This window comes from Rhopalosiphum maidis, chromosome 4 (assembly GCF_003676215.2).
Source record: "Rhopalosiphum maidis isolate BTI-1 chromosome 4, ASM367621v3, whole genome shotgun sequence".
In the NCBI taxonomy this organism is placed as follows: Eukaryota; Metazoa; Arthropoda; class Insecta; order Hemiptera; family Aphididae; genus Rhopalosiphum; species Rhopalosiphum maidis.
In genome coordinates, this window is record NC_040880.1 from 33232320 (window position 1) to 33248947 (window position 16628).

The 16628-nt window shown below is 32.0% G+C and overlaps 2 protein-coding genes across 2 annotated transcripts; one reads left to right on the plus strand and one right to left on the minus strand.

Annotated features, from left to right (window-relative positions):
• Nucleotides 1–9185: 9185 nt before the first annotated feature.
• Nucleotides 9186–14202, minus strand: LOC113548259 (alpha-soluble NSF attachment protein-like). Its single transcript, XM_026949051.1, has 5 exons — nucleotides 13814–14202; nucleotides 11764–11960; nucleotides 11006–11271; nucleotides 10740–10913; nucleotides 9186–10176 (listed from the first exon to the last, which is right to left on the minus strand). The coding sequence occupies exons 1-5, from the start codon at nucleotides 13903–13905 to the stop codon at nucleotides 10027–10029; spliced, it is 879 nt and encodes a 292-aa protein (XP_026804852.1). The 5' UTR covers nucleotides 13906–14202; the 3' UTR covers nucleotides 9186–10026.
• A 165-nt stretch (nucleotides 14203–14367) lies between these two features.
• LOC113548258 (translation initiation factor eIF-2B subunit epsilon-like) lies at nucleotides 14368–16611 on the plus strand. Its single transcript, XM_026949050.1, has one exon. It carries the CDS (start codon nucleotides 14624–14626, stop codon nucleotides 16553–16555), a length of 1932 nt encoding a protein of 643 aa, XP_026804851.1. The 5' UTR covers nucleotides 14368–14623; the 3' UTR covers nucleotides 16556–16611.
• Nucleotides 16612–16628: the final 17 nt, after the last annotated feature.

Sequence of the window (16628 nt, forward strand, 5' to 3'; positions counted from 1 at the left end):
CACAAAATTAGACACTCGAATCGTGTTTTATGGTTAGTTTTTGTCTTCTTTCGATCTCCTGCTGGTTTATTTTGTACAGCATCTTTGAGATTATAGCGTATAAATCTTAAGACCGTCGACGATGAAAACAATATTGTTAACAAATAACAGATATATGTGAACGGTGACTGCCGTTATGGATCTTAAACTACTATAATAATAATAAAATTCGTCAATATTCGTCAACCAAAACTAAGTTTTGGAGAGATCGGTGATATTACAAAAAAAAAAACCCGAATCTTTTTAAAATCCAACATCCGCTTTTTTATAGAGTGTTTTTATTATTTATTTTATCTCATTACGCAGTAGTCATCTTCGTCATCTTCGTTGTCGTCGTCGACGGCGGAGCTTACCAGCCAACAAATATAATTATTGAGTTGCGCACACTAGTTTTGACGTTCTAATTGCGTTTTAATTGGATTTTGACCTTTGGACGAGGTGAGCCCGCGGACAGAAACGCAGCGAGATAGATAATATTATAGTGCGTTCTCACGAGAGTGATGATGCAGTAAGTCTCGACTGGATGTCTGGCTGGCAGACAACGCGATAATTATTTATTTTATGACCGTCACGGTCGTGATAGTATGCGCACACAAATCCGACGGACATTACGTTATAATAATAATAATATGCACACATCACAATATGATAATAATACACAATATATACTGGGTGGCCCTTAATAGGTGATTTTAGTAAGAGCTTTAATTTATCTTGAAAATTATTATATATGTTATGAACATTTGATTTCTACATAATTTGCAATAATTACAAAACAATATATTATTATAATATACCTAATATTATTTAATCGTTTTTATTTTATTAAGTTTTTGCTTTTCTGGATGACAACGTCCCAAGCGGAGCAATATGTATTTGAGTATTTTTATACATTAAAATTTATTTTTTTTACTTGTAGTTATTAAGTTATCTTTTTTTACAAAACAAAATTTTTTAACATTTAAAAACTTCTTTAAAACCACCATACTTTTAACCGAATAAGCATTTACCAAAATATATTATTTTAACTTAAGATAAATACCTATTGTGTTAAAAGTATTTTTAATAAAAAAAAATTGACTTTAATTATGACTTTTAGAAATATTTAATTATTTTTACAATTTAGTTTTTATTAAAATATTAAACATTTTGAAAATCTCATTCCATTTGATTTTAAAATAACTGTTAAGTCTTACCTATGATTTTTAAAGTTCACGTGTAGTTTCTGTAATAAAAATAAAAACGAATAAGTAGGTACAAACCACAATGCCAAAAATGTTTTGATTTTTCTTTCAATTAATTAGTTAATAGGTATTTAAAATAAAATAACTTTCAGTAATTATATTGTAATTTGTGGTCTCATCGTTACAGAATTTATATTTAATGATTACAAATTTACTTTGAACCTACATAATATAATATATTTAATACATACCGCAATCGCGTGTCTCATCTTACATTTATTCTGTGTAATATTATCACGAAGTTGTATAACCATTTTTGATTACTTTACAAAATTTGTGATAACAATCCTTCGGCACTTAACATATTATGTAAAGTACGACGGAAAAACCTCGTTTTATCGTATTCTACCAAGTTATAATTATAAATTAAGTAAAATATATTAACAATTTATTTCATTATACTTACACCTAATTGTACTAGATATATGTACTAGTTATATGTAGTATCTTGTCTAATTTAACATAAAAATATTTCTGTGTTGTTTTGTTTGTTATTAAGCTGTTAGTGGCACACCATATTATAGATAGACAACGTTTAATAGTTATATTATATCTGAAAAAAATTTATAATGTATTTATATTTCAAAAATGATCATTTTTGTCATAAAAAATTCTAAACATCAAATCTCAAAACGTTATACTTAGTTAGAATGTGCTAAAAAATTGTCTGTAGATTTTAATAATAAATCAGTAAATAAAAAAAAAAAAATCTAGAACATCCGTAAAATTAAAATGTACACTATTGAATTCCGGAAATTACGCTCCTCATAATATGTTACAACATAAGTATAAATTATAAAACGCAGTGAGTGCTTATTTTGACGCATAAGCCGTTAAAAATATTACAAAAAATGTAAACTGTAATGGTTTATGTTTATGCCGTTTACGTCACAGTCGGTGAATTTACTTAGGTTTACAGGAATACCGAGTACGAGCGTAGGCTTATATTATTCAGTAGTCGGATTTGGTTCGTGAAGTGTTCTTCGGGTTCAATAGCCTATAAATTATTGAGAAATCGTACTATTGTCGCCGTAATTTATTATATAAATAATTTTAATGAAATTGCTCAACTCGTATACCTATCCCGCTACTCATATGACATTCGCAATGCCACCCCGGATAAAAAGGTTACTCGGTTGACAGTGTGTACCGTTATTACCAATTCATCAGACAATAAATAAATTTACGTACGCGTTGCCATGTATCGTGCTGGATTGGTTAGTTCGAACGCGGGCCATAAGTTTCCGCTATGCGACGTATAAAAAATATAACCGTGAAAATTGTATTTTTATCAGTCCGACGACCCGAGTTCGAATGGTGTAAAATGGCCTGCATCAACCACCTGTATAGGGTATGCCGACTCCGTCGAAAGAACGAGGAAGTGTGTCGTGAATTCTTGCAATACATTTTACAAATAATTCTTAAATTTTCACTCGGATAACATATATGCGGTAACGCGATTTGCTGAGTACGGTTACTATGTACATTTTTAAGACGATAAAATATTATTAATATCACTGTAATTACGTAATAGCACATTCTATACATTATTATTCAAATGAAATGTTTACTTTATTTTATAACGTCGATTTTGAAAGTTACTTTTGTCCTTACTTTCTTCGTGAATTATATTTTTACTTTTTAGCCGCTAACCGCATGATATTCTGAGGCAAAATAGAACCTATATATTATAAGTATAATTTTCAATAGTTAATAACACATCGAATATTGAACAGATATGGGTATTTAATTTATTATTTATACGCCTTTAGGGTGCCAGCTGTTGCCACTCGACTAGTCTCGACTCCGTAAACTTCAAAGTTTGTGTGCTTATAAATAATAAATAATAACACGCCATGAGAAAAAAATATAAATACATAAATGCGAGTCGTCGATATTGGCCCAAGTCCATCGAGGACACGTCTCGTTAGTCGTTAGCTGTTCGCGCAGAGACATTAAAATATAATATAGACATTATACACATATAACAGCGTCTCGACGTCGACGTAAAAATACAAACCGACAACAACAAAATAAATGCATTTTGTTATTTTCAAGAATACATGTATACACATACACGACGATTGTAACCGAAGCCGAATACGTGAATTGAAGTATATATCGTGCCAAAGCTCTAGACAAAATATGATGGCCAACTGCCGTTTTTTTTGTAACGTCTAGTCGAAATACGCGAAGTCACCTTGCGCAAAATAACGTGTTTGTACTGTTACGATTTTCGACTACTCGCGCGGTATACCGCTCGTATACCGTACGCGCAATTATGCATATCGTTATTGTTGTGTCGTACCCGATCTCGCCCAAGACTCGTCGAATAGTAATCGCTTTGGAAAAAATGTGTTTATTCGCGCCTACCTCCGTGCCAATAACGGGTGTACACACACGATATATCGCTGCAAAAGAGAAATCCGTCTTACACTACGACGGTTAATCATTTAACTTGAAAAATAAACAACACGTTTTTTCGCATCGTTTTCTTTTTCTGCTGTTGTTATCAGAAACCGTGTGTTTGAAATTTTAATAAATAAACGCATGTTTAGGACCGCGTTGACGGTGTTCGAGGTTCGCGACTCGAGCGCAACCGTTGCAGGGCCGAACGATTCGGTGTCCGCAGCGAAAGCGCGGAACGCTCACGCACAATTATTACGTTCGCTACGGCCGAGAATCGACATTGCGTGTATTATTATGTTGATATTATGTGATTAGATGACGAGCGCGAGACAAGTTTGGAGAACATAATGTATAACGGTAACAGTATTATTTGTATGGGCGTTGTTGCGCGCGACTTTATAGCATAACGATGTAATACCGTGCCTGTATACAATACCATAACGACGGGCTTTTACGCGGGCAACTTTACTCGGTTTATCTAAAGAGTTTAGGCGCATATACCTACGCTATTATGGTATAATAATTAATAATATATTCAAAGTATAATTTTGCCTCGGAGACGTTATTTTATTCAACGCAAAGCCCGCGCACATATACACGGAGACGTACACATTACAGGCAAAGTACCTGTGCCTATACAACATAATGTGGGGCTATCCAGCCGGTTTTTAATAATCCATTAAACTCGGCCGATTACGCCGCGACGTGGGCACATAAGTAGCCCGGCTGCGCGCACAAATAACTTGGTCGACAATATTGCCGAGCGTGCGAAAACACGAAATGCGTTTTTAACGCGTCATATAATATCCGTGCGAATTGAATCGGCTATGAAATGCGCATGCCTATTGGGTTTCGCTCTTCTGAGATTTTCGAGTGGGGCCACTCGTCGGCAAAGGCGGAATAACGGCGGACCCGACTGATAGCGGCGTGTACGGGTAGGTATACCTAGCTTTTCCCGTCAACATTTTGTTCTGTGCCATTTCCAAACGTTTGCCACACACCGTTTACGCCCATTTTGTATCTATTATATATCTCATATTATACGTATCGATTGATAACGTAATTATTGGTGCAGGCCATTTTGCAGATTCCTTTGGCTCTGTACAACAATGTTCTTTCGGTAAACTATACATTATCCTTTATGTCCATTGGCGTAACTTCTTAAATAAAAAACTATAAAATCTATCAATAAATGAGAGCACTCGACGTGCATAGTGTACCCCTGTGCACATACGCATACCTAATGACCGCTTAGACCAATCATTATTAAACAACAACAACAAAAAAACATGATTTAGTTGGGTAAAATTGTTATAATTCTTTAAACCGCTAAACCCCTTATAATACACCTATACTATATTTATGTATATAAAATAATTTACAATAACTCACTGGGTATGCACAGTGTATAATTTATAATATATGACATATGTATAAAAACGAAAATGTGATTAACCGTAATATAGGCAAAGCAATTAATATAAATATCATAATTTGCAGTGTATTGTAAAAATGTTAAATTACAGTTGTACCTGCTAATCACCTTGCACCATAGCATTGGGTAGGTACTCAATTAATTTAACTAACGAGTACTCTACTCCTAAAATGGAAACAATATTATTGTTTTCTATTTCCCGCTGTAGGTACCTACTTCAAGCCTACCACTATATTCATAAGACTTCTATAACTTACGTCTGCAATTAAACTGCAAAATGATTTAAGCTTAATAACTGTCTCTTAATTGACAGTTAGTTTGTTCCCCGTGCTTACAAAACATGAACGCGCGATCTTCCAAAAGCAACAGCCGATCGTCACGCAAATATTTGACTAAAAACTGATCTATGATCAAATACATTTGAGATATCGTGTGGTTATACTTTAATTTGTGTATTATATTCATGGGTGAGCCAAATCCGGTGATGGCTGCTTGAGTCTTTAAAATTCTAGGAGCAAGCTTCATAAGCTACCCATCCACCCACCAAATAAATTTACTAGGACCAACACGATATTTTTAACTCTTCTTAAATCGTACGTATACTTTTATGACTAATTAATAATTATAGATGGGTTCTTTAAAAGTAAAGAGAATTCAAGAAAAGTGCTAAGTAGGTGAATAAAGTATTGTGGACCACCTCTTCGGTAGTTCGGTACTGTACAATTGCTAAGATTGTGATAAAAATCTCAAAAAAACGGACTGAAACAAACATTATTAACTATTGTACAAGATCCAGGAGCGTATCCAGAAATTTTTCAAGGGGGGAGAGGGGTCCAAATTTTTGTAAATGTAAAAAGTAATATACAATCAGTGATTTGCACTTTAAGAATTTTAAGTTCTGACAAGATCTTAGCATAATATGTTTATTTTTTAGAAATTATTCTTAAAGTATTGTTTATCACTATGTTCTCCGGGTAATCGTAAGTAGACAATTCACAAAAATCTCTATAAACGGACGGTACCTACATCTCTCTAGAAAGAAGTGATATACTTATTGTATTTTTATATTTGGGAATGAAGGCTGGACTACTTTTTGCATAGACCTAATCCTAATGGATAATATTTATCATGGATATTGACTATTGAGTATCATGCAATGTGCTACTAATTCCATTAAATTAATTCAATACGGACACTGGAACACTGGACAGACCATAGAATAGAGAACCTACATGTATTTGTGAGGTATAAAAATAAATATTTATTATAACTTGAATATTTTTGAAAACTGTATCTTGACTAGAAAATGTTAATATGAAAATGAAAAATTCATAAGGTACCTGTATATTAATAAATAGAGGCATATCCTTTATGGTTATGAAGAAAGATGTCAAAGATATATTATTAACATTGTAAAAACAAACGTGATTTATTAAATTTAAAGAAAACTTTTTACATTTTGTTTTCTTTTTTTAATTAACGTTATATTCCGTTTTAATTAAGTGTAAGATATAAGTTACTGTCTTGTATAATTATATTAATTTGAAGGCAAAATAATATGTTCTATAAGACTTCAAAATAATCACAAATTTATAGCTTAAAAAATCACTAAATACAGGTAACCGTGACAAAACAAATTTGAGATCCAGTAAAATAGTTTAACAAAATTGCTTATTGTACTCTATGTCTTTATGTGTATAGATTGTAATTATTTTATTAAAATACAATTTTAAAAAATGTTTTGATGGAAAATATCGAGAAAAACGGGAAAAAATAAGTACCTACAATTGACATTTTAAGTTAATAGGCGACATTATACATTTATTTCATATAGATATACATTATATTATAAATTATAATAGGTACTACTTATCGTGTTATTTGTAGAAAATAAATTACTAATAGTAGATACCAAAATCTATAAGGAATAAATAGTATTTTTCGAAATACGAATAAAATAATAATCTAACGCCATGACACACAGTTTCCTCTCTAAATCGTTTATTATTATATTTTTACTACCTATACAGCAGAGAGAATTCCCGGTTTCTTTATATTGTACATATACCAACGTCCAACAACCACGCCGAAGTGCCTTCATTGGTAGGTCTCTTCGTTCAAGTATAAAGTATACACCAAAGCCACTATAAATACCTACAACACTTATTATAAAATATATTTTTCATAGATTGTCTAATAAAAAATATTAAAAACATTATAATATACCGTACCAAAAATTATTAACCAACAGGCGAGTTCGAGTGATACAAATCTTTTTAAAACACAAAAATTATACATATATTAATACATTAATACAATATAAATATATATTGATATAAATTATCAAATAAAGTTATAATCAGAGAAGTGGAAAGTTAATGATTTTGGATTAACTGCGTACCAATTAATTTATTTCCTTCCGAATTCAAAATAAGCGATATACTAATTTGATTCAAGACATTAAAATTATGAGTATCAAAAATTTATTTCACATATTTTAGACTCTACTGTATTCATGTAAATCATAAATGCATAGACTATAGTTTTTATTTTTTTAATTTTCTTGTTTAATATACATATTAAATAACAATTCATTTGTGAAAAATTATGCATTTTGTCAAATTTGTTATATCATCAATAACACAATATTTAACGAGCAATAACTATCACTTATTAAATTAATGTGATAGGTCACAGGTACAGGGTACATGATTTTTTGGTATAAAATATTAAAACGTTTATTTTGCATTAATTACTACAATACCTAATAGATAAATTTACTCTTACTATATAGTTACAGAATATAGTGCGATTGTGTTTTAAATTCTATTTAATAACACAGCAGTTTAGAGTCGAAGTCTGCATTAGGTTGTGATAAACTTTGATTTCTATGACTAAATCATTTATTATATTTTATAATAAACTATTACTAAACCAAATGTCAACGATAATAATTGTTTCCCTTCAGCACATGTAATTCATTCTAAGCAAGTTGTGTATTTTATCATAAAAATTGTGCTGAACAAATAATAAACAGATAAACAGTAAGAATTCCATTCCAATGACATAATTTATAAATCTAAAATCTAATTAAAAACATCTCTCAGGTCTATGTGTAAATGTTATCTACATAAATCCTCATAGTTCAATACATTTATATGGTCTAATGCAATTTATTTTGATTTACATACATAAGATTAACGAGCTAAAATGTTGATTTGTTTTAGTGGTGCATTTAATGTTTTACATAAGCAGTAAATATGTAACTCACTATTATATTTTATTTTACCATAGTTATTATACTGTTAAGAATAACAAATAATTTATAAAATAATCATAAAACATCAAATATTTTGTTTCTTTAATAAGTAACTTTATTTTTGCTGACTAAAGCAAATGCTCCATTTGTACATAAGTTAATGTGGCCTGTCAGCTGGATTGAACAAATTTATTTTAAACAAAGCCACCTGTCCTAATTGTCTGTGCCTGCAAATATGTTGTTAGTCTGTTTAACTTCTACAATATTATCGAACTCATATCTTTGATCAGTCTATACATTTTATAATTTCTATAAAACTTATTAAAATATCAGATAGACAGAACACATGCAATATAACATACAGGCACCCAACAAAATCACTATTGAGTGTATACATAATGTATTATGTAATATATAATTAATTTTGATTTTTACAGTATTTTTATAATTTAGCTAATACCTAAACCTAAGACAACACATGTACTACCTTCTACCTCCTGTACAATTTAATCATACAAACTTATAAATGCATAATAAATAGGAAATAATGAAAACAATATGTGCATTATTATAATAACTTTTAAAATATCTATTTTCGGTTCCAAATTCTATGATGCTAAACTTAAAAAACATATATGTACACAATTCAATAATAATATTTTTATAAATTTAAACAACATAATTAACACCATTGATAGATAACTAATAAAATTGAAACAGTCATACAATAATATTGAAACAAATTTTAAGGTAAATTTTAGATTAAAAAAAAAATCTGTAACAATATTCTATTTACAATAAAAAAAAATTAATAATAATAAACATTAACAATATTGATTAGTAATATGAATATAATATAATATACGATGATATTAGTCATGTAAAAGTATCATACTTGTCTACAGCAACACATAATAAGCCTACGATTTTTTTTCTATACAACGTAGCTCATCTAGACATTCTATAATACAATAATTATATTATTAATATATATTTTTGCTGTTCAATTTTAGTACATGTATATTTTATCCATACGCAATGTAAATACGATATGATTGATAAAAAAAAAATAATAATAATTAGGATAATTGATTACATTAAATTAAATTTTCTTTTTAAAAACATTTTTCATTTTTTAGTGCAAAACGATTCAGCAAACAAACACAAAGTGCTTTTAATCAAACATGATAGATAGCTGCACCAAATAGAATAGCAAGCGACATTGCAGATCAACATTTAACATACAGAAGGGAATGTAAGCTAATTTTTTAAATATTATAAAATACTAGGTTAGGATATTTTATAAAAAATCTGAAATCTGTAATCACCAAAAAAAAAGTCAACTGTCAAATCTATTTCCCTTTTTATATGATTTCAATACTTGAATACCATTTAAATAAAACCACAAGGTTTTAAACATGCTGTGCAAAAAAAAAAATGTCACATTATATTATATAGAAGATCTCATTTTTTGACATTTTTAATTGTGCAAGGAATGAAAATATACACAAATAATATTTCAAATATATACAGTATACATTTTCTTTTCTTTTTTTTGTTGTTGTTGTTGTTGATGTTATCTATGAGAGTTGTTTTATAAATTAAGGAATTTAAAAATATGTACTTATTCATAAACAAAATTAGCGCAAATCAGGAGTGTCATTCACCAGTTTCTTAATACGCAGTAATATTGTTGTGTACCATTGGTCCAACCGCGATATGGAATCGTAATCTTTAACAGCTTCAGTGAAACCATCAGCATTTTGCTCTTGAATGTGGTTTAACAACACCTTAAAGAAAAATAATTCAATTTAGACAACTCAAAGATTTTCTTTAACTTAAACTAAGTTTTAATTTTTTTTGTAATTTTATCATATTTTACCTAATTAACACAGTATTTTTAGTATATGATATGTGTATTAGAAATGGAATAGACTAAAATAATTTATAATGTTCTTTATAACTTTATAATAATGACAATAGAGTTAATTAGATTATTATTACAATTACTTTATGCATTTTCATTGTTTAAAATAATATAAAAATAAATAGAATAAGTTTCTTAACTTTTGATAGACTTTTGACTATTTACTTTTGTAAATAATACAAAAAAAATCCAATAAAAATGTAGGTACTTAAGATAATTTAATTTTATGAACTCAATAAGTGATAACGTAATAGTTAAGTTATAAAATATTAAATACATTTAAAATAATAAGACATTTTATAATAAAATTAATATTTAATATGTATTGAATACAATATGTAGTACTTGGCTTAAACCAGTCATAACATCAGTTAATTAAATTAAAATAATCATTAACAAAACATAATTAAAACTGTTATTATTTACCTGTAATAATTTGTATTCTCTACTATCTTGGAATGCCGGGTATCGTTCAGTGTATTGATTCATGGCCAGTTGAGCATTAAGTACGTCAACACACAAATGACATAAAGCTGCTCGGAAGTAATATTCTTTTGCACTATACTTCAACAAAGAACTGTCCAATGATGTTCCAGCAACCTATAAAACACAATGATATAGAATAATATAATAATATACAATATACATTTACCGATTGAAACCAAATTTTATATAAGCTATAATAATTATACCTCTTCGTATATCTGAATGGCTCGGTCATAGTCTTCCAGTTGAGCAGCATACTGTGCCACCTTAAGTTTGCATTTGTTAGCTGAACTCTTACTTTCTTCAGCCATAAAATAATCTGAGGCCTTTTCATAATTGGTTATAGCACGTTCTAGATCAACAGCTTCAGTCTCATACATTTCAGCTATATTTTGATGTTGTTTCGCAGCCATTGTAAAACGACCCATATCTGTATAGATATCAATTGCTTTTTCCAAACATACTGCAGCTTCTATAGAAAAAAAAAAAAAACTAAAAATTTAGTATTGTATGATTATAGCGGTTGGATGCAAAATAAAGACATAAAAGAGAGTAACAACTAGAGTATTACTAGTAATAACTATATAAAAACAATAAATTAAGATTTTAGTGCTCACATAAAAAAAAACTAATAATATATATATATAATATATCATTTCATAAGGAGATCCAATTCTGAATGTGATTGCGTACTTAAATACAATTTTTTTTTTTTAAATTTTATTGATGATAAAACATCTTTGGGATAAGTATAAGGGAAACAATTCATTTCCGTGAGCTGATACTATAGAAAGAAAACCTTAATAATTTTGTAAAATATTTTAATAATTTAGAATATTTAGTTAATACTCAACATAAGCAAATAAATAAAAATACATAGTTACAACATTTTACTTTTTGTTTTTGAATCACGCAAATAAATTTAAAGTATTTGAAGTACTAGAGATTAAATATATAACCGTACCATTTGGATCAGTTTTTTTAAAGCAGTTTGCAGAGTCCACATAATTTGTAGCAGCATCATGTTTACGGCCTGATTTAGCGTTGAGATCAGCAGCCAAAATAAATGCTCGACCAGCTTGCGACCACTTTTTTGCCATCTTAAATAAATTTGCAGCACGTTGGTAACAATCAATTGCATCTTCTACCTTAGAAACATTCCTAAAAAATAATTTTAAAAACAAGTCAGATTTATGATTAATATATTAATTCATGATAAATATTAATAATACATATTTATATATGAAACTAATTTAAACATTAATTATCAATAGTTAGTTAGGTATTAAAATTATTGTTAGGTACATACTGTCCAAAATATGTTTTCATTTTTCTACAGATCATTAAAAAAATTATGTAAATAAAATGATTAAATTTATGTTGTAGGTAGATAAAGTTTTAAATTTTTCTGAATTTTGAAAGACTAATTAAGTTTATACATTTTTGTTTTTGTTAACAATTATGAAAACCAATTTTTATATTATTTGAATTACTTTATTTTAATAGTATGATAATTATTAATTTTTATTGCCTAATTTCTATTATATAATTCACTATCCTAATAACTTTAAGCAAAGTTAAAATCTCGGTTAAAATCTATGTAGGAAGTAGAAATGCATTAAGTTTAGGTTATCAATATTATTGCTGCTATTGCTACAAAGGAAAATACATTTTTTAAACAATTGACACTTTTAATTGAATTGACCTATGGTATTTAAGCTATTTATTTTATAGAACTACTAGCAAAATTACTCAACTTCACTTGTGTACAGTTTTGTAAGAAATTATACCACCTATTTAATTACCATATTAACTATTGTAACATAATTTGTTGTACAATATTTTTCATTTTTATATGCCATATTTCTGAAATAACTATATTATTATTTACTATTTGATTTTGGTGAGTCAAAAAAAAAGCATGTGTAAGGCACCCTAAACTGATTCATTTAGGTTAAAAAATGAAGCTTTAAACTCTCCCAGTCTCAAAGAATCTATTGATATAACTTTTATCGAAAATGGTCAAATAGTTTTCTAGTCTATAGAAAAAACAAAGAAAGATTAATTTATTTATATTTTAACACTCCTCGACTTGCTTAAAGAGTTTACCCAAATGTATTTTAATAGGTATGTTTAAAATAACAAAATCCAACTAAAAACTATTTTTCAAATGAAAACTAACAATTTTAACAGAAAACAAATTAATATATAAGAAAGTTTGAAATTCAAAATCATTAATACATTAATACACAACATACACACATCATTTTCAGTATTCCACATTAATAAATCAAAGGTCTGTTTAATGTGAATTTAAGCATGCAGAAATGGGGGATGAAATTCATTAATATTTAATTACTATAAATAATTCAATTTTCCAAAATCAACGTCCATACTATAAATAAATAAAAAGGAAATCATTACAATGGCATTCAGTATTCAAATGCAACACATAATTAAAACAAGTACTCATATGATTATATTGGATATATATTCTTCATCCTCAAGGCAAACCATTATTTACATAGTGAATTAAGTGAGTGAAGCATATCTGTTGTCTGTATACCAGTCATGAAAACTTTTTAATAATAAATTATCGTTAGCCTAAAGTCTACAACGTCAAAATAAGTAATTAGCGCAACATGTGATTTTTCCACTATATAACCAGAATCATTAAGACATGGTCTTTATAAAAGTCATGATAACAACTACCTAACAATCAAAGAAACTATATACCTAATAACAGCTCGAAAATGTTAAATCGTCTAGAATTAAGAAATGTGTTCAAAAAGTCATAATTTTGATTGCTCCGAGACTCCCTTCCACCACACACACAAAAAAACCAACAAAACACCTTTCCGTCGACATTTCAACAACTTTCCAAAACAGTTACGACAAAAACTCATAACTCCGCCACCTAAAACCCCCACTCCACTGCCAACTATCTAACTCCAAAATCATGTTATGCAATTTACGACCACACTCAACAATTTACACGAATATCCAACACTCACCCAAATAACGAAGAAAACAATCCTTTCGACGAGTTGAGTTTCTTATCCGCTTCGGTTAACAGGGCCATGGCTTTTTCCTCGTTGCTTGACATGTCGACTATCGGACGGTCAGACAAAATTGAAAAAAACTTAAAAAGCACAGTCGTCCAACGACTTTTTTGTTATATTAATTATGTTTTGCACAAAGGCAATCAGCAGTTGATATTTCTTTTTAATCGCACGTTTTTTCACCACAGCGCAGTTCACGTAACGTACAATTCTGAAAAACAAATCGATCGCTTTGTGGCTATTAGTTGTTACGAAACGTCGAAACGACGACAAAATAAAGCGGACCACAATTCACCGAGCAGACACTGACTCACTTCAGCTGACTGTCTTGGACTAATATTGATAAAATGATTGTGTTGCAACGTCACAAGAGAGCGCTACTACTGATACGGGCTATGGCCGTGTAGAGCAGCAGGCTTATGTGGAGTAATAAAACAACTATATAGAGTAATAATAATAATATTACTGTATGTGATAATATGGCCGTCGGTAGGTCGGCCGCAACGTTGCCGGGCCGACGACGCGCAACGCGGCAACGTCGAACGGACCGTGTTTACGTCCCGCTCGTGTTATCACTGGTAAATCGCGCCACAGTATCAGGTTGTTATTCTGGCGCGCGTTATCAGTGAATCGAGTAGTCGAGTGTAAAAAAGTACGCAGCCACCAGCGAGTCTGAAGTCGAAGCTCTTGGACACGTCTCGACTTTGTCGTCCTTTTTACCCAAAGTCTTCACCCGGAGCGTCGTAAAGCACTCGGTTCGCCATGAGCACCAACAAGGTGCAGAAGCAGGACGTGCTGCAGGCCGTGGTGGTGGCCAACTTCTTCCACAAGAACTTCTGGCCGGCGGCCGACGGGGACAGCGCGTGCCTGTTACCTCTCGTCAACCGGCCTCTGATACACTACACGCTCGACATGCTCGAGTCTTCGGGCATCGTGGACGTCATCGTGTTCTGCTCCAGCGGGAGCGCAGACCGGATCAAGGCGTCCGTGCAGCGCGCGTCCTGTGCCCGACGGCTGAACATCGTCTACACTACTTCGGACACCTGCCGATCGTTCGGCGACGTGCTCCGGCACTTGGACGCGTGTGCGCTCATCCGAAACGACTTCGTGTTGCTGTGGGGCAACGTCGTGGGCCGGCTGCCGCTGTTGCCGCTCGTCAAGCGTTTCAAGACGCTGCGACAGACCGGCGACAGGGGAGCCGTCATGACGATCGTCTACCAGCGGTCCGGTGACCCGAACACCACCTCGGCGGCGGACCAGACCATCGTGTTGGCCGCCGACACTAGCAGGGTGCTGTTCCACAACAGGGCCCGAGGCAAGATCAACCTGCCGCTGGAACTGGTGCTCGACAAGACGGTGGACATTAGGCGCGACCTAGTCGACACGAACGTAGTCGTCTGTTCGACGGCCGTCCCGCCGCTGTTCGCAGACAACTTCGACTTCCAGACCAAGGACGACTTCGTCAAGGGGCTGCTCATCAACGAGGAGATATTGAACAGCACGCTCTACGCCCATGTGGTGGACGACGACGGATACGCCGGTGAAGTGTTCGACTGGCCGTCGTACGAGCGGGTCACCCGAGACGTATTGCACCGATGGTCTTATCCCCAGGTCCCAGAAGTGGTGGACAAATACAGTATCAGGTACGGCAACGTCTACTTCGGCGAGAACTTAAAGCTGGCCCTGACCTGTGACGTGGGCAACGATACGGTCGTGGGATCGGACTCGAAATTCGGTAGCGACACGAGGATATCCAACACGGTCGTCGGCAAAAACTGTACGATCGGTAATAACGTCGTGATAGAAAACTCTTACCTTTTCAACGGTGTCAATGTCAAAGACAGATCCGTTATACGGTTTTCAGTCATTGGAGAGAACTGTACGATCAAAGAGAACAGTAACATCTCAGATAGTTGTATTCTAGGGAGTGGAGTCGTGATCGAACCGAACACTGAGTTAAAGCAGAAACGCCTACTCAGTTCTGACTCAAATAAAAAATCGAAAAAGTTGAGTGCCAAAGCGTACATTTACGACGCAGAAAACAATTCAGATTCAGACGATGATGAAGATGTGAGAGGCTTGACGTTTCGCAAAAGGACTTGGTCCATCAACAGTTGCTCTTCATCGGACGACGACACTGCATCAGTGGCTGCGTCCATTCCCGATGACATATGCATGTTCTACTCTGAGGTTGTGGACTCGTTGATCAGAGGTTTTGAAGACCATGTGCATTGCGACAACCTAATATTAGAAATTAATTCTTCGCGGTATGCGTACAATATCAATTATAGAGAAGCTAACTTTCAAGTGATTCGAGCAATGTTGACGCTGAACAGCAAAGCTGAGCTTGAGGCTCTGAACCAAGTACGGTATTACACACAGCTGCAGTCTAAATTAGACTACTTTATGCCAGTACTAAGGAACTACATCAAAACTACAGATTCCTGTGAAGACTGTCTGTCTGCGATCGAAGACATTGCCAAAGGTGAGGAACTGCTCAACACAGTTATAGTCAAAGTAATACATCATTTATATAACATGAACATACTGAGTGAAGAATCAATTCTAAAGTGGCATGAAAAAGAAGAGAACACTCAATTTGCAAAAAATATAAGAGAAAAAGCAAACAAATTAATCGAATGGTTAAAGGACGCTGAAGAAGAAACAGATTCTGATGAAGATGACAGTTCGTAATATTTTATATAAAACTTGTTTAATGCATATTATAAATATATATATATTTATTTACAAAAAAATAAATACAAAT